General features: G+C 48.3%; 2 protein-coding genes across 10 annotated transcripts in view; one reads left to right on the top strand and one right to left on the bottom strand.

The window, feature by feature from the left end:
* The window catches only part of SPRYD3 (SPRY domain containing 3), a 72371-nt gene extending 69898 nt beyond the window's left edge, over nucleotides 1–2473 (top strand). For both annotated transcript variants that reach the window (XM_053303876.1, XM_053303875.1), the window contains exon 11: nucleotides 467–2473. In XM_053303876.1, the coding sequence (XP_053159851.1) occupies nucleotides 467–601 (135 nt within the window). In that variant the 3' untranslated portion in view covers nucleotides 602–2473. The remainder of the gene's footprint in view (nucleotides 1–466) is intronic.
* Nucleotides 2474–3812: 1339 nt separating this feature from the next.
* TNS2 (tensin 2) overlaps nucleotides 3813–19005 on the bottom strand; it is a 149871-nt gene continuing 134678 nt past the window's right edge. For all 8 annotated transcript variants that reach the window (XM_053303866.1, XM_053303870.1, XM_053303869.1 and 5 more), the window contains 9 exons: nucleotides 17677–17763; nucleotides 17284–17415; nucleotides 15537–15629; nucleotides 14840–14917; nucleotides 12343–12420; nucleotides 10897–11065; nucleotides 10576–10644; nucleotides 9790–9819; nucleotides 3813–7598 (listed from right to left, as the gene is read on the bottom strand). In XM_053303866.1, the coding sequence (XP_053159841.1) occupies nucleotides 7457–7598; nucleotides 9790–9819; nucleotides 10576–10644; nucleotides 10897–11065; nucleotides 12343–12420; nucleotides 14840–14917; nucleotides 15537–15629; nucleotides 17284–17415; nucleotides 17677–17763 (878 nt within the window). In that variant the 3' untranslated portion in view covers nucleotides 3813–7456. The remainder of the gene's footprint in view (nucleotides 7599–9789; nucleotides 9820–10575; nucleotides 10645–10896; nucleotides 11066–12342; nucleotides 12421–14839; nucleotides 14918–15536; nucleotides 15630–17283; nucleotides 17416–17676; nucleotides 17764–19005) is intronic.

Genomic DNA, 19005 nt, shown 5'->3' with positions numbered 1-19005 from the left:
TCCCCCCCGCCCCCGCCCCCGCCGGCACTTGTTTTAGAAACAGCCGGTCAGGGCTGCAGCTGCGTGTGCGCCCCCCATCATTTGCATGCTGACACTGATTGAAGGAAGGAATGCTGCAGCCCTGCACAGCTGTTTCTAAAACAAGCGCTGGCGGCCGGGGGGGGGGGCGGGCAGCAGGTGAGGATCTCCTTACCTGCCTGTTGAAGGCACCCCTTCCTGCCTGCAGCTCATGCACATCCCCAAAGCTGAGCTGAACTTATGCACAGTTCCGCATATTGTGATTTAGAATAGTTTTATATACTGCTTTTCAGCAAAACAGTTTCTATTCTTGGTACACATCCTGATGACAAATCAGTTTGCACTTGGAAGATTTCTTCCAAATCTGGTCCAGCAGATACGGATTCTTCTGCTCGGCTAAACTGCCCTAATTCCCCCCCCCCTTGTTTCTACCCACCCACCCACACAGGTGTTCTTCACGCGCAACGGGAAGATAATTGGCAAGAAAGACGCTGTAGTCCCCTCCGGGGGCTTCTACCCCACCATCGGCATGCTGAGCAGTGGAGAGAAAGTCAAAGTGGATCTGCACCCACTCAGCGGCTAAGGAGCATTGAGCAGGGAACCAGCCTCTTCCCTTCTGCCATTCCTTGAGATGTTCTTCATTGCACTCCCAGCCCCCACCTCCAGGGGCAGGATTTTGTCTGTGGGGCCATATAGATGTCGAACACCATCTGAGCCATGTTATCTTGTCTCTTTCCTGCTTCATTGCAGCTACTCTCAGGCTCACTGTGCCACTGTTGGATGCCGGAAAAAACTTGGGCCGCCTCTTTCTAAGCAGGTCTGGGAGGAGTTGCGGAGGAGGTGGGGGCCTGAACCTCTTCCCACTCCTCACGTTCCATCTGTCTCTGCGGGCAGTGCAGCTTTGAGTGTGGTGACTACCGCTCCTCCAGTCTTTAGAAGAGCGATTGTGAAGCAGCCTGGCCCACTTCCTTGGTTTCACACTGAAAGCAGGCACAGGGGTCGGGGGCCATTCTGGGTGGAGTTCGTTCCGCTGCTGATGGAAGAGTACAACTGCTCTCTACCATTCCTACGGACTATGTTGCATTATTGTATCACGCACGGACTCTTCTCTCACCCCTCCCCAGGTATACATGCTAGTTCCACACAGTCTTACCCAGAGCTCTGTCTCTCTCCCAATCCCTTGCCTGCAGGAAATAGCTCCATCTCCTTACACATGCTCACTCTGCCGCTTAAAGCTTAGCTTGTGGTCCATGGCTCCTATCGAAAGGAACGGGACTTGCCTGGATAGATGCTGCTGTGCTGGTTTTGAGGATGGGGCGAGTGAGTATGAGGAGTCTGTTCTAGGACTGCAGTTCCCTGTGTGGTGCTGGACAAGATCCAACACCTCTATCCCCCCTTTTGTAGCTGCTGTGTCAAGGGAGAAACCTCGCATCCCAGTTGCAGAATTCTTTCCTTACTGTGGTGCCTGTGTGCCATTTGCCCCAGTGCCCTCTTGGGGGGTGGGGATTCTGTTTCCTGGGCCACTGAGAGGCATCCTGGGTGCAAACCCCCATTACATCAGGTCTGTCACTTTGGGGAGGAGACAGGGAACAGGAATCATGCCTTCCCATTGACTTCAAAGTATTAACTCTTTCCTTTTCTCCCCCCCCCCCCACTCACTAGGGCTGGTCCTGAGTGTATAGCCCTGCCTCTTGTATTCCCTCTCTGGGGTCACCTGTCCTCTGCATTGTGCTTGCTGTGTAGTCTTTCCCTGTTCTGTCGCTGGGCTTGGAGAAAGGTTCCTCGGGAAGGGTGAACAGAACACTGTCAAGATGCCATTGATGTATGTCGTTATGGCTGGTCTATGACAGGAGAAGCCAAAGAGAGCAGTTCCTCTGAGCCGCGAAGCACCAGGCACTTGAAGGACAAGCCAACGCCCTCCTGGGAACAAACGTGAGACAGAAGATGGTGAACTGGCTCCCTCTGGTGGTCTTTGTGGACAGTTAGCTGGCTTTGTTGTGATTGTCCCGTTGTTAGAGTTGGTGGTGTGGGGCAAACACATTTCTTGCTGACCTGTTACTGTCTTGCCCATCCCCCTGGACAGGTGGGAGTGTGAGAGTGCCTCCCCCTTTGACTTCTGCCCAGGCTGCTGATGCAGCTTCCAGTGACAGATGCTTCCCCCTTCATAATGTGATTTGTGGTTGCAGGAGGAGTGGGCGGGGAAGGGGTGCCAGTCTGCAGGAGATCACAGCAGGCTTTGCAAGCAAAGTTCCTGGCTGCAGCCGTCTCTGGAGGGAAGCAAAATACTGTGATTCCCTCTGCCTGTTGTGAAGTCTGTTCTGGGGCCGTGCAGAGTCGGGGACCTCGATTCAATCTCTCTCCTCTCCAGCTCGGCGTGTCTCTGTCTCTTGCCACATCTCTGTAGACAGAGTCCTTATACACACAGTAAAGCTGAAATTTTCATATTTCTCCAGCACCTGAAGAAGCTTCTGGCTTGTTTTTAATGAGTGCCTGAGCCTCCACCCATCTCCCTCTCCCCACCCCACTTCCTTCCCTCATCTTGACTTTATATCACCATGGTAGTAGAACAGACAGCAAGAAGTGAGGCATGGAGCAGCACCTGGGGTGGGAATGCTGATCAGCATGGGAGGTGCTCTGAGTCTCCAATACCCTTGGACCATGTAACTGTCAAAGCCCTAGCAAGGTGTTCATGGAGGGGACCCCGTGCCTTGATAGCAATGGCTCAGCTGCTTTCCCCATACAGTGCCAGCTCTTCCAACCCTTCTTACCTTCCATATATCCCTCGGCAGCTCACCTTGAACATGCTGGTCTGGATGTGTGTGGTGAGCAGCACGAAATGCTGCAGCTTGCTATAGAGAAGCGCTTCCCTCTGGGAGTGTGCAGCAGCATGTCACCTGACTTTAGGAGTCATTTTTCCCCCCTGAGATGGAACAAACTGCACAATACAGGTGGCCCTCATTGTTCATGGGGGCTCCATTTGCACTCATAGGCACGAATATGGAAACTCTGAATCAGGAAACCTTATCCCTATGGGACACGGACACACAAAAAGGGCAGGGGGAGAGAAATAAGAGAAACTACTGTAGCATTTTCCAGCAATGCCCCCACCACCACCTATTTCTGTGATTTTTCATGGAAATTTTTTTGGGAATTTCTTTAATGAGCCACACAATGGCTCCACACTGTAAAATGATGGCTGGCAATGATATCGGAAGTCCTTTTCAGCCACTCAAAACCGCTAATGGGTGATTTTTGCCTATTTATAAATACAGTGGATAAAGAAGCTGAATCCCATAAGCCATCCAGATATGCAGAACTGCAGTGGTTGAAAGCATGGATAACAATTTCAATTGGTGCAACCCCAGCATTTTTTTTTTTTTTTACAGAATACATCAGGATAAGACAGTGGTTTTGCATATGCAGATTGTACATTTCCCCCTATTCTGGTGAGAGGAATGTGTATGTATAGGTAGTGTTCTCCATGCACATTGTCATACAACCGAACTGGCTGGATGTGCCTTTTGCTAGGAACAGGAAGAAGCAGCTGGATTTACTGGTTGGGGCGGCCTAATTTCCTCCTACTATACCTAGAGCGAAGCCAAAGTGATCACAATGTACCCTTCTGGCCACACCATTAGGAGTTCGTGTGGCAACGGAAATTCTAGGACTCCTGGGCTGCTTCCACCACCACCCTGTCCTGCCCAGACAAGACCAACTAAGGGGCAACTCAAGGGAACTACACCTGCAAGCATCCACACAAACAGATACTAAATGACCAAACAGGGCAGCCAGGGTCGGTGCATTTTTTCTCATGTGTTAATTTTAAGGAGTAAAACAGGAATTGCATTGCCTTTTGTACACAAGGAAGAACAATACAGATATAAAAAATAACCAAGCTTAGTGCTGCTGCTCCCCCCCCCCGCCCCCATATAGATATATATTATCAAGACATCTCTGGCTAACATATAAATTCTTTATTAGACAAAAATAGAACTCTGTACTAAACCCAACCCTCCCCTTTCCCCCCACAAAGATCTTTGCTGCCAGCACACCATGCCTGCCCTCTCCTCCCTCCCTAATGATCTAAATGGCTTCCCTCAGCCTGCTTCATTGTTGGAGGTGCCTAAAAAGGCAGGGGAGATTCACACTCCACCAAGCACAATATGGGGGAACAGTGTATTTGTTTTTTGGTTAGCTCACCAGTGGAAAATGTGTGCAGTAGCAGTGCTTGACGGATTACACTGAAAGAGGAATCTGGGAACTGCAATGGCAGCGGCTGTCCAAACTGGTAATATTTATGGCATCCATACCATTTTCCACTTGCTTGCTTTTTCGAAGTCAGGAATCTAGTTCTCCTTGAAGGGAAGGAAAACATCTAGAAAGCTGCAGACAGTGCTTGCGTTCTCCCCCCCCCCTTTTTTTTTTTAACAGTTCAAACCAGTGCAAGGCCTCTGGCTGGTCAAGATTCCTGCATTTGCCATGTCTCTGTGACCTGCCATGGAATCACACTAATCCTTGCACGAATGTCTGTTTTTCCCTGTGAGGACCAGATGCAAAGGAGAACAGACCTACTATTCTTTCCAGTAGTTGTATTGCACGGGGAGTTTTGGCAGATGGTAATGGAAGCTGAGAAAAGCTGATGTCCAAAGGTAGTGTTGGACTAGAGACTATGATGCTGCAAAGATTACCACGGCTCATTTGCAATGCTCTTTTCTTTTCTTTTTTGTGTGTGACAAGACCTATCAGTTCAGGGCAAAAAGCCCAGCAGATGCTGTTTCTGCAGGACTGTGCAAAGTGCTTTTCAAGAGCTGTACAGCACCTTGTGTGTGTAAATGCCTATCAAGGAAGCCTGGACACTGAAGGGGTGTGTCTCCCCCACTCCCCCGCCGATACAGCTTTTTGCTGCACAGTCTTCCAATGGGGGAAGAAGGTACACGAGCTAAAATTTTCCTTCTATTAGAATGCTAATTGGAGAGGAGTCCTCTCCCAAATGCAGCATTAAGGCAATCTTCACACTTGGAAGTGTTATTTTAGGAAAGCCTTTCACCCACATTTGTTCCTCTAAACCATTTTGGATGTGAGAAAGCTAAAAGGGGGCAAGAAGCACAGCAGGTTTGCACTTGTTCCCCATGCCTGGTTCTGGCTCTCATGTCAGAGGGGCAGCTTTCTAGGGAGAGGCACAAACTTCCAACATGACACAGCTCGCCATGGAGGAAAGATGCAAAGTTGTGCTTGTTTAGCAAGGCAAGCAAAAATAGCTCTCATGAAAGAGGAATTAAATAAAGGTGATGCAGGAGCAGGACACATACCTTTTACAAAACGACACATGCTTTTATGCCTGAAACGTTTGCTCATCAAAACATTACTAGAATAGGCCCTGCTCTATCCTTTTTTCTAGCTGCCTCTTAGCCACGAAGAGAGCAATGACATCTTCTCAAAATCAGAAGCATCCTCTGCAGTGGCAACCAGTGTCTGCACACAGTCCTGAAGAACGTGTGAACTATACTGAAGCAACAGCTCTGCCAGAGCTTTCCAAGCAGCTCCAGGCCCCTTCTCTTCAGCCTCTTCGAATTCTTTCAGGCATGCTCTGCTACCTCCACCTACGAGGCCTTGCTGAGTTGAGAACCAAGTGCCCTTCACTCATGAGAGACGGGTGGCTCTCTAGGCTCCACTCTTTACCACTCTTTATCACATACAGTTGCCTAATGTCAAAAATGCTGCTCCTTCATAGAACTGAGGGAAAGGTGGCCAAGAGGCCTGCTACAGTAACTGCAGACAGGGGATGGGCACACATTAATGGTTGTGCGCAGGTATTCAGGCTTGATCTTTCTGCTCAGCACACCAGAGGCCTAGGGGACTGGGCCTCACTCACACTACTGGAGTGTCCTCATACATGAAGCTTAAACGTGCCTCTTGGTCCAAGTGGGTTTGTAATGCAAATGCCACATTAACCACAGGCCTCTAGTTTTCCCCTGCCATGGCCTAAGAATGCTGATATTCCCCATCAAGGAACTTGGGACTATTCACAAGCTTGATGTTCCTCCACTGTGCTGAATTCCACCCACTCAAAATAACGGCTTAACCTAGGATAGGAGAGAGGTGCATGTCAGAAGTCCCTCATCTAGCCTGGTCTTCTACTCACTTCAGCCTCTGGTTTGTGTGATCTTGCTCCTAGACTCTTAAGATTTGGGGTGGTGGGGAGCAAGTATCTACCCAACTCCCTGCTCAGTACAAGAAATACCGAGTTAGAGCATCCCCAACAGAAGGCTGTCTAGCCTCTGAACACCTTCAGCAAGGTGCCCTCTGTGGGAACAGGTTTGATTGCTAAACTGCTCTTCATGTTCTTAAAAAAACCCCAAAAACACGCTTCTAAAAGCCGAGTGAAATTTACCCTCCTCTAACTGAAGGCCATTGGATCTGGTCCTGCCCTCCAAGGCAGCAAGGAACAAAAGACTTGGCTCTTTTCTGTGTGACAGCCCTCCAGAAGAGTGTTCTCATGTCCCCTACCCAACTCAAGTCTTCTCCAGGTGAAACATAACCAGTTCTTTCAACCTTTCCACATGATGCAGAGAAATCAGGAGTTCGCATGAGTTCAAGGATGGTTTCTCTGGGTTAACGGACTACACCAGTCCTGCACCAGGACAGAGTTTTGCAAAGGGTGGCTCTGGCTGAAAAGGTACACAGCTGCTTATGGCGGCCTGAAGTCTTTGCACTCTGTGGCTGGCTGAGTGGCAGAGGGACTGAGGGCAACCTAGCATCAAAGTTGGGTGAGAGCGACTGCCAGGCTCGACAAACTGGGATAGGAGTGGGGAGGAAGGAAGGAAGGACATTTTTAGAACTTGGAATTCCAGGGCACCCAAGACCAGCCTTTGAGCTACTGCATAAGGGCAGAGAGCTTCTCCCCTGGATTACTCTTCGCATCTTGAGCAACTGCTTAACTACTGGGAGACAAGCTTTGGTGTAATGAAAATTTATGACTACAGCTACATATGTTGTCCCCTAGCAGATGCAGACTGCTCCGTATTCATGGCTTCCTCCTGCCATTAGCTCCTGCCAAGCCACGAATCCGTGGCTATCCTTATGGAAAAGACTAGCAATCTATAGAGATGGGTAGCTCTCTGCTTTCTCATTCCGTGGTGCTTTCTCCACTAGCAAGAAAGCAACAGAAGTACGCACCTTTCGCTCCTAAGGTGGGATGAAGTGAGTGCGGTCTCAGCACCCTTCCCCCCACAACTCTTTGCTGCCTTCTGGGTGAGAGGGAGGGAGGGGATAAGAGAAATAAAACGTCTAGAGGTGGCTCCTCCTAGGCCTGCCAGCCTGTCCAACCGAGCTTCCTTCACATAGCAAAGGCTTCTGGATCTCTTGTGTTGTGGAACAGAGTCAAGCTGGCGAGGAGGGGATGCCAGACAAGAGACCTAATCCGGTTCCCCAGCTTCCTTCATCTCCGGTGGGTCCCCAGCATCACCTTGGTGATGAAGTTGACAATGGCGGATGCCGGCTGCTCCGGATCTAGCTCTGCAAAGAGGTGGCAGACGTTCTCACATGGGCTGCCCTGCTTCTTGGCCACAAAACCAAAGATCCTGGAAAAGACAGATCACCGCTGTATGAGTGTGTGCTTGGGAGATAGGTCTGATGTCCAACCCAACTGATGACCCCCCTGTGCTAGTGATTGGAAAGGACTCATCATCATCCTATGATGGTATCATGAATGGAAAATCATAGGTCTGCTCAGGGCCACAATCCTCCCTGTCACCAAGTGGTCTACAGCAATGCATTCCTCCCCCCCCCCCACTTTCCTGTCAGAGTTGTTATGGGCTACACAGCTGACACCTGTTGTCCATGTTTGTAGTATGGTTGTCGAGGTAATGCAGCACCCTCACCACCACAGGGAGATAGCTTGTTGCCCACTGTAGCTGTCTAGTGGAGGAGAGGTTGGGGAGCAGGAGCAGAAAGGATAATAATTCTTGCTGAGGCTCTGACACACACCCTGTTGCTTTGGAGCATGTGGTATTGGAATGGAGAGGGGGAGACTTCTCTTAGCATAAGGGAGAACATTTCGAATACGCTGCATATGGAACGAGTGGGAAGAGAAACCCACACCACAAAACCCTCCTCTCTGGAAGGAGAAAAGACGGGTTTGGAACACCAGATCTTCTGGAAAAGGCCCTCTAAGTCTGCCTTTGTCCCTGGGATCCACACCACCCCTGCCCTCTCTCTTTCCCAAGGGTTTTGGGGTTGGGCTTCATAAGTCGTCACCACCATGGCTAACCTAGGCTGAAGGGATGCTTTAGGAAGGGGATGGATTTGCACAGGCAGTTACTAGGCAACCCCCCAAGGGCTTCCTCTGCCCCTTTCCCCAGAAAGGACCACGACTCATCCGCAGCCTTCCTGCCCTGAGGAACTGGGGTAGTTTGGTTGGGTTAGGGATGGCTCCTTCTCAGCTCAGCCACAATGGCTCAGTGGGAGAAGCTGGCACTCCAGTCCAAGCACAGCAAGAACATTACTCTAACTCAGGGCTCCTGCAGATGCTGGCCTACAGCTCCCATAATCCTTGACAATTGGCCACTGTGACTATTGCTCAAAGACAGCTTGAGGGCCGAAGTTGTGCAGCCCTGCCCTAACTCTGCAACAGTGACCTCAAGATCCCCAAGGATAGGTTGTTACCTAGTGAAAGAAATGTTGGCTGATTAAATAATAGGTTAAAATTCATGTGACTATTTTTGCATATAGATACAACCAACCATTCAGGAAGGAAAAAAGCACATGCTTTGTTTTTTGGAGCTCTAGGAAGCCATCACTACCTGAAAATCAACATGAACAAAGGCTGCACTGAATGTTCTCTCGTTTTCCTCCTCTTTGCCCTCACAGTCCTATGTCCCTTCTGCCCACACTGCCGTTTAATCCAATTGGTTGTGGCAACACACATCATCTTGCATGCAAGCACCCATGACGACATCACGCTGGATGTAGTGTTGTGACATCAAAGTCATGTAGGTCACCACAGGTAATAGGATTAAAAAAATATGTGGCAAAACAAAGCCAAGAACTGCAGAGGCAAAGAAGAAAGAAAATGGTGCCAAGAAGATCGAAGCGGTGTATGTTTGCAAGAAATGACACAAAACACCAAAATGAGGTGTTTTTCAACATTCAGAGTTCTTTTTTAAAAAGGTTTTTGTGGTTCAGCTCTAAAATAAAAACAAGGCTTCAACATTTAGCTTCCATTCTGCAACCGAGAGGATCTCAAGCAAGCTAGTCTATTTACTGTGCACTGGCTGCCATGATGAGGAAAACTACTGAAAGTTGTCCCATTGAAATTAAGAGGACAGGAATTCCCTGATGTTGTTGACTACAACTCCCATAATCCCCAGCCAAAGGTCATTACAGCTGGGGATGTTGGGAGTTGTAGTCAACAACATCAGGGAATTCCTGTTTCAGGGAACACTGCTCCCCACACACTGTGGGCCCAATCTCCCCACAGCTTCTCTTTAGGACACAAAAAACAAGCATGAAAAAGTCAATGATGAATAGTTTGGCCCCTCACCTAGAATCACAATGCAAGTCCTGAATGGGCAGCAGCATTTCACAGCTGGTTTAACCTACTGGGAGAAGTCTGGCCCAAATAGAGCCTGGGTACTTCCACCATTTCCAGTTGGGAAGGTGCTCAAATAACACACCCTGCCCATACACAGTTGTGCAAGATGGATGCTAATATAGTGGCCCTTGACCTCCAACATGGTTATTGGTATAACCTTTGACTGCCTCAGTACTTACTTGGACGTGGTGCCATCTGGGTTGGCCCACCTGCAATTAAAGAAAGAGTCATGTCACATAAACAAAGCTGTAATTACACCTCTCAGCCATGTCTCTGAAGCCTAGTCTATGCTTGCAGCAGAATTGGGTGGTAGAATCCTGAGGTGGTACAGCGGACTGTACCACTTCAGGGGAAGGGGTGTCATATTTAAAACGATCCCTGCCAGTTTAAAATACAAATAAACCTAGAGCATTGGGGAGAAAGGTTCTATTCCAGTTCACTCCCTGCTGTGCTAGTTTTCTGACCACAGAATGTCTGTTACACAGGAGAATATTCAAAATGGCAATTCCCACACCCACAATCTGAAACAGTACAACCCATTCTACCACAAGAACATAAGAACAGCCCTGCTGGATTAGGCCCAAGGCCCATCTAATCCAGCATCCTGTTTCACACAGTGGCCCACCAGATGCCACTGGAAGCCTACAGCAGGAGTTGAGGGCGTGCCCTCTCTCCTGATGTTACTTCCTTGTGCTATATGTGTAGACTAGTGCTGGAGTGGAGAAACCCCCTTCCAACCCTACGAATGCACTCAAGAGATCACACAGACGAAGCTCCTGCAGGTGGTCTTTCCCAGCACTACAGCCATAAGGCCTTTGCCCCATCATACCTTCTCACAAAGAGAGAACAGGGAGCAGGGCCCGGCCAGATGATTTTAATAGGCACGGGGTGTGAGTCAAATACGGGGAAGCATTCTCCAAGCAAGGACCAAGCACAAGGGATACAGAAATCTGTGGCAAAGTTACCTGCGGTCCTGAGGATCCGTGCTGCAGAAGGTGACACTACTGACAGGATAATGACGTCGGAAAAACAGCCTGTGGGAAAAAGGAAGTTCTCCTGAATCCAGAGGGGAAGAGGGGGTGTGCGCGCGCATGTGAGAGAAGGAGAGGCCACACAAGGGCTCTCCCATAACAGATGCTCAGGAACAGAAGAAAAAAAGAGAAGAGGTCAAGAAGGTAGGGAAGACACCGTCACCATCGCAGGATGGAGAAAGGAAGGGGCTTGGTCCAAGGAGAGCAAAGGGAAGAGGATCCTGTTACCCCTGGAACAGAGGCAGGCTGACTCACTTTCTCTGGTTGTCTGTGAGCGTGATGCCCTGGGCCGACACCTTGAAGTGCACGATGCAGACAGAAGCACGAGGAGTGGCGCTCAGGGTGGTGGTGGCCGCCTTGGCCACAGCCTGCGGGCCTGTCAGGGACTCCGTTTCCACTGAGCTCAGGTAGAGCACACTGCAAGCTACAGTTTTGAAGAGGGATGGAGAGAAGGATCAATCACCCATGTACGCAAAGCAGCTTTGCACCTTCTGGAATGACCCTCCCAGTATGAGTCAGCCCGTGTGATCCTCTGCCTGCTCGGGCTTCTGGACTGTTGAGATAATCTCCCCCAATTTGGCCTGGGAAGCTCCCTCTTTGGATTCCATCTGCTGAAAGAGAAGGCTGAAGTAGACATTTGGCAGGAAACACATCTGGGCACCCCAAGTGGTGGAAAGGTTTCTGAAGGAGCAGGTTGCAGGGGGAAAGGGTTAAGCAATCCTTTCCTCACACACCACTTTTCTCCTGTAAATTGCACCTTCCCCCTGCTGCTGCTACTTAGCCGCTTAGATTTCTAGGCTTCCAAGTGTCTAGTTCCATGCACAGACTTCCTTAAGTGCTTGTGATATTCTCAGAACGTCTTCCCATTTGAGAGAGAGACCTTGTGTTCCAATGCTATATGAAGCCAGGCAGAGTGAACCCTCAGATCTACTAAAGAGATGGCCCCCAGGCCCCAGCCAATGTCTCACTTGGCCAACTTCTGATGCTGGGCCTCACCAGAAGCATAATAAATTGTGGGAAATTATCTGCAGAATCAATTTAAATTAAATAATTTAGCTTTTATTGGCACAGAACGAGAGTTCGCCTTGGCAGAGAGTTTGGATTTGGGACACATTGAGGTGCTTCGCACGAGCAGCGTGAAGGGCCGAAAGGAGGTCCGTGGGGAGAGCGGGTTTGATCTGATCTCCCCGCAGACAATCACTTACCCATTGCTGGGCGGGCGGATTGCCCACCCAGCTCTCCTGCCGCCCGCCCACACCTTACCCGGCAGCTGCTTTGGCAGCTCTGCGAGTGTGCAGTGCATTTCTGGGGTCCTCCTCCCCGCTCAGTGTGTCCGCCACGGCTGACACACAATCCGGAAAATGAGGATAATGGAGCACTCGATCCGTTGACCTCCTTTAAGAGTGTGGCTACACAGGTGGGCCTGCCGCCGTGCAGCCACCGAGCTTGCCCCCGAGCCCACTGGTTCTCATGAGCGAGCAGTTTTGCTCACTCGTGAGAACAGCTTCATTGTTATAAATACAATAAAATAAAATAAATAAATATTCACACACACACGCGATGTCCCATCTAGAGATATTTTCCTGAACTGCTGCTGGCCTAAAGAATGTATCAGCACCACTGAATTATCCCAGTTGTAATCCTACTAGTTAGTTTTATTTACACACACCTCTCCATCTCCCTCTCTGTCCTGGTGCTTACCTGCTCCCTGCTTCAGCAAGTCAGCAGCTGTGCTCATATTGGTGGGAACGACCAATTCTGGGTTCTCCTCTATGAGATCTGAATAGGGAGAGGTGGACAGTCAGGAGGCGATATTGAAAGCAATCACTGTTGGTATAGTAGTTAGAGTCTTGGGCTTCAAATCTCCACTGTTCCCTAAAGTACACTGGATACATCACTGTCCCCCAGCCTAACCTGTATGGTTGCTGTGAGGCTAAAAATACCACTCTGAGCTCCTTTAAAGGAAAGGGTGGGATGAACCTGTAGGATGGGAAGACTGAGGCCAGCTACTTCCAGATGTAGGTCGTTGGGGCTACTTTTGGTGCGGCGGCAGCAGAAACTGAGTTTCTGGGTACACTGAGTGATTTCAGCTCTGCAGACCTCACCCGAACTGCGGCGATGATCTCTGCTAGTTTACAGAGGCCAGGAACTAGAAAGATCTACATACTATTTAGCATCTGTAACACTTCTCTATAAATCACATTTTGCTAAACTAGGACGATAAACATATTGAACATTTTCCAATGTTCAAAGTGCCTCACGTTCATTATCCTGTTGTAATCCTTACAATAGCCCTGTAAGGTAAAGTCAGCATTATTCCCACAGATCAGCAGGTGGGCTGAGACAGAGAGAGCTAAGGATGTGTACAAATTGATTTTTTAAATCCGATTTATGCCCCCAAACAAATAACCCCTGATTTGTTTTGTATCCAAATCTACCCCCTCCAAACCACCCCAGATTTGATTTATATTTGCTTTGATTCAATCTGGATTTGGACCGATTCAGACCACTTAACAAGGCCCTAGGGGCACCAAATTTGGGTGGTGGGTAGGTCCCCATGGGTGCCACCGACCACCCAAATTTCAAGGCAGTGGGACACTTGGTGGATTTTTAATGATTTTCTTTTAGTTTTTACTGATTTTGAACATTTCCATCATATGAAACAATGGGGATTCGAAGTTGCCATGTCCTAACCCTAAAACAGATCCCCAACTTTCATTTAAAAAAATAAAAAACTAAGTTCTAGCCCTTGTAGAAGTGGAGTTACGGAGCAAAATGTGCAGTCATTATTTGTCAAGTGTTTGGATTCTTTGGTGTATAATAACTTTTACTCATAATGAATCCCTGAGGATTCATTGCACACCTTCATTTCTTCTGTTCATTTTGACTGTTACTGGACAGTGCCAACTACACCCCACCCACCCCCTCCCCACCTGCAAGGCAGTAGGGTACTGATTTTAATTTTTAGGAATATTGAAATGTTTAGATTCTTTGGTGTCTAATAACTTTTCCTCATAATGAATCCCTATGAGGATTCATTATACGCCTTCATTTCTTCTGTTCATTTTGACTATCATTGGACAGTGCCAACTGTCAACTGCTATGTGTCAACTACACCACCATCCCCCACCCCCACACACTGGGGTACTCAGTTTATTGTTTAGGTATTTTTGACAAGTCTTTGGTGTCTTCATTACACACCTTCATTGCTTCTGTTCATTTTGACCCCACTGCTTTGCAGATGGGGGTGGGGAATTAGTGGCATCCTGCGTTCCAACTACCCTGCAACCCACAAGCCACTGGGTACTCAGTTTATATTTTTGGAATTTTTGAAGTGTTTAGACTCTTTGGTGTGTAATGAATCCTCGTAGGGATTCATTATGAGGAAAGATTATTAGACACCAAATATTTTTTGAAAAAAATCCTAGAACATAAACTGAGTAGTACCCCACTGTGGGTGGGAGTGGGGTGTAGTTGGCACATGGCAGTTGACAGCTGGCACTGTCGAAAAGACAGTCAAAATGAACAGAAGAAATGAAGGTGTGTAATGAATCCTCATAGGGATTCATTGAGGGGAAGTTATTATACACCAAAGAATCCAAACACTTGAAAAATAGTGACCACACATTTTGCTCCATAACTCCACTTCTACAAGGGCTAGAGCTTAGCTTTTTTTTTTAATGGAAGCTGGGAATCTGAGGGAATTAATAGGAGGGATTCGAATCTTGAATCAATCCGAATCGAATTCGTTTTGTACCCAAATCTAGCCAATGGACCACAGGAGTGATTTGTTTTGTCTCCAAATCACCTGAATCAACTAGATTGGGGGAAAATCTATTTGTACTCAAATCAATTTGCACATCCCTAGAGAGAGCAGGAGCTAGGCTTAGGGCCACTTAGTCAGCTTTGAGGTGAGATGGGAACCGATTCTCAGCTCAGTCTCTTCGCCACTACACCACACCAGCACTAGTGGCAGCAAGGTGCAGAACAATGACTGTGGCTAAGCTAGTTTGCTGGCCCTTCTTGCATACAATAAACATCCCACCACTCTTTCTGCTTTCATGTCAGAGCATGGGGGCAGAGGAGATGCCATCAGGACTTTTGACTTATTTCAAGACCCCACTTGTATCCCTTCCTCTCCCAGCCTCCATACACCCCGTGGGATCTCTGTGCTCCAAACTGCCTCCTGAGCACTCACCTTTGCTTGGGATGCGAAGGCGGCAAGGCAGTGAGATGGGGGTGATGGAATGCTGGGACACCAAGGCTGGCAAACTGCCTGCAGAAGAGAGAACAGGCACAACACTGGGATAAGGGCCAAAGTCCCATCTTCCACACATACCCTGCTTGTAACATTTTCCTTCCCACCCTTCCCACAACATGGCACCCTCCTCTGGTCTATCCAGAGCACTGGCCCATCTTCATAGGAATTCTCTTGATTCCAGCGTCAGCACAAATTCCAATGGGACACATAATGAGTTGTCCACATGTCGTTCAAGGGCACTGCATAAGTTCTCAGTGCCATCTGCTGTGAAAAGCTGTTATCTTAAACCTGAAAAAGAATTGGCTTTCTCACAGCTTGCCATCTGCTGACAATCCCTGAACAAGCTTTAAAAAAGTCAGGCCTTAAAGTTGGAAAATCACAGCTTTTTGATAGAGTATCAGTGGACAGCGCTAAGAATTTAGGTGACAACCTTGAACGTCAGGTGTATGACTTGTTATATCTTCCATCCGAACTTACACGGACAATTGAATAAACCACTGTCTGGAAGAGTCCTAGGATAGGGATTTTTTTGTTTGCTTGCTTTTTACAGGCAGAGTCAAGAATCTCCTGGAGGTGACAGTATTTCCTGTGGCCTGAAGATAGGAACTCCATCCTTCCCTCTTTCACCACTCACCAAAATGGGGCTCATTGTTACAGCCTTTGATCTTCACTCCCTTGGGCCCTGTTTCAATTAGGAAGTGGCGCACCAGCTGCTCTGCAGGGTCTCCTGTTGCATGGAGAGGGAGAGGAGATAGTTACAGGAGGCAATAGGTCCCATCTGATCTGGCAGGCTCTTGGGCAAGAGCTCTGCTCACCAGGAACGGAACCTTGAGCATGTCATTGTCATCCTAGCTGAAGAGTTGGCAATTCAGAACCTCCTGGAAATGACAAATGGATGGGGAGGGGCACAGTGCGGTTCTGTGAAAGGGAGAGGGCTCATGGGGTCTTCTCAGCCACTCTTCATCGTTTAGCAGCCCATTTCTCCTCTCTAGGTGGTCAAGACTGTGACGCAGTATAATCAGCATAGACAGTGATGTGTTAGATGGACCAATGGCCTGAATCCGTACAAGGCTGCTTCCTATGTTCACATCACGCCTTGGGAAAGATCATCCTTACAACTTCACACAGCATATGTATAATATTAACATTAATATTAATTTTAGATTGTTGTGAGGCCTTTGGGGGCAGGGATCCATCTTACTTATTTGTTATTTCTCTGTGTAAACCACCCTGAGCCCTTTTTAGAAGGGAGGTATAGAAATCAAATTATCATCATCATCATCAACAACATCATTATGAGTGTTGGTGGTAATATTGCGCCGAACAGGAAGAAGGGTCTTTCCCCAAGTGTGATGTGGGTATGGAGAGCTGCCTCCTTCTGAGTGAGACCATTGGTCTGTCTAGCTCAGGACCACTTCTGCTGACTGGCAGCAACTTCCCAGGGGCTTGGAACTGGGGCCTTTCCAAGCCCAACCTGGAGATGCAAGAGACTACACCTGGGGTCACCAGGTGTAGTCTACACTTGGGATCTTCTGCATGCAGAGCAGGTGCTCTGTTTCTGAGCTACAGCCTCATCCTGTCAAAGGGCTTGAGAGGTCTGCCCAGTCTAAGGCTGGAGTGAGTGTGCACAGAGAACAGAAAGGCCAAGTATGGATCTGGCTGGCAGGAAACTGATGTGGACTGGGAGATGGCTCAGGACTATTATCAGAGTCGGACTAGCACAGCCATTCTGTGTACTTGCACTTCCTAATTCACCTCCTGTAACTAGCATCTCAAGGTGGTTTGCAGCCGAATCAAATCAATCCATAAATTAAAACAGTTAAACACAAGTAACAGATTCCATCTGAACAAATAAAAACAATCAAACCACAATACAATCTTCAACTAAAAGCCTGTCTGAATGGGTGCCTGTCTGAAGAGGTGCACCTTCAATACCTGAACATGTGAAGCTGCCTTAAAAAACTGAATTAGACCACTGGTCCATTTAGGCCAGTCTTACAGCAACTTTCCAAGGACTGAAGCAGCAGACTTCCCAGTTCTTGTCCCTCAGGTCTGTTTAACTGGAGATGCCAAGAATGAACCTGGGACTTTATGCATGCAAAGCATATGCTCTACTATGTCTCGTCTGCTTCCGTGCCCCTGTAATCTATCCATTCAACCTGCATATTTGTAAATTGACAGATTATTGCAAATATATGTCTGCAGTGCTCCAAAAAAGCTGACCCCATAAAACCTTCTGGGAAGGGCAGAGCACAACACAACAGCTAGAGCAGTTGCATTTTTCAGAATGCTGAACTGACTGCTTGGATGGCAAGCTTCCCTTCTTTTGGGGCTGCAGCTACTACTTTAAGTGTTTGTTTAGATTTTTGTTCCTTTTTGACCTTTGGTAGAATGGTTGATGCTGTTAGGTGGAGGCGTCGCCACTTTCAGAGCCAGGCCATAGGCCCCCTGGAAGGAGTTGCTGTCCCGGATAAGGAAAGTGCCTGGTTCCTTGTCCTTCAGAAGGGCAATGGCTGCAAGGAGGAGGAGCAAAACGTTAGGTGAGCATCTTGTCAAACGTTTTTTGGATGTCCAAGTATAATTTCCTGGAGTGAACCACCCAGAGATGGTTTGGGGCAGTATACAGATTTGATGAATGAATGAACGAACAAACAAACAAACCCTGGCCCCTGAAGATTTAATCCTACCACCCTCTGCTAAAAATGCTTGCTAAGAAATCTAATCTTGTTACATCCCAACCAAACCAGGCAAAAGTGCTTAGGGATTAATAGTACCTTGGTCCCGGGACAAATGAGGCTTGTACCAGAATTTTGATGTGTCTTGGACAAACTTGACGCTAACCTGGCTTTCTTGCTGTGGATCTGGAAGAAAGCAACATGGAATAAGAACAGGCAAGCAAAAGTGGTCCACCCTGCAAAAGCAAAAGCAAAAGCAATCATGCAAAAAACAAGCAAATATACATCAATTTGCACCTTTCATACAGGTCACAATAGCTGCAAATAATTAAATCTTTTAAAATACATAAACACCATTTTGAACAAAAATTTGCAATACCTTCCCCACTCAGTTTCTCTGTTTTATAGCTGCTTCCCTCGTACACACAAGGAAATCTAATGTGGATTTAACTAGCGGTGTGCAAGCTGGCTCAGCTCGATGGGTTTGCGGTCAAACCCAACTGGGCCCGGTTCGGAGCTCTACTGGTAATGGAGAACCCAGTGAGGATTCCCCTTTACCTGTAAAGGGGCAAGCAGAGAGGCTTCCCTAAACCTAGAGGGTGGGGGAGTGATTTCGTACTTACCAGTCCCAGTGGCAGCCGCGGGGTGTGTGTGTGTCGCCCCCACCAGCCTCCCTCAGAGTATCCCAAGACAGTGGCGGCCCCGTTTGGGCCTTCTTCAGCTTGGTTCAGGCCTCTGTGCATGCATGGGGACCCAAACTGGGCTCCCGCCAGCCCAGGCTGCTCTGGGGGAGACTGGCGGGGGAGGGGAGCCGCTGCTACCCCACTCCCCACCCCCTGCAGCCACTGGCAGGATTAGTAAGTACTAAATTACTCCCACACCCCTCTAGGTTTAGAGAAGCCCCTTGCCCCTTTACTGGTAAAGGGGAATCCTCACCAGATTCCCCTTTACCAGCAGAGCTCCAAACTGGTTTGGCAGTCAAACTAGACCTGGTTTGACCAGTGCCAGAACCGAGCCAGGCCAGTTCTACTCTGGCCTGGACTTGAACCGAACCGGCCTGGCTGGTTTTGTGCACGCCCCTAGATTTAACTAAAGGTTTATTCAGCAACAACTCCGTTTTCTCTTTCTCCTTTCCCTCCCGGTTCCTTTCTGACTCCTCCCACACACTCTCTACAGGACCGCCCCCCCTTGGGACAAATGTCCAAACAAACGAACTGCAAAAGATAATTGGATAGGCTACAACAGTCTCCTACCACAGATTACAAATAGAGACAACCAACCTTATCAAGTGGTAAATATGGGGAAGTCTTCCCACTTGATAAAGACCCCAGTCTTTACCGTGCATTAGAAGGCTGGTGAAGAAACTGCAGTTGGCTCTCTGAGCTTTACCATCTTTCAGAGTAGCCAGGAAAGCAGAGGGTCCCTGAC

This window comes from Hemicordylus capensis, chromosome 2 (assembly GCF_027244095.1).
Source record: "Hemicordylus capensis ecotype Gifberg chromosome 2, rHemCap1.1.pri, whole genome shotgun sequence".
NCBI classification, from domain to species: domain Eukaryota; kingdom Metazoa; phylum Chordata; class Lepidosauria; order Squamata; family Cordylidae; genus Hemicordylus; species Hemicordylus capensis.
The sequence above is the reverse complement of the archived record's forward strand: the minus strand, read 5'-3'. Positions and strand labels throughout refer to the sequence as shown.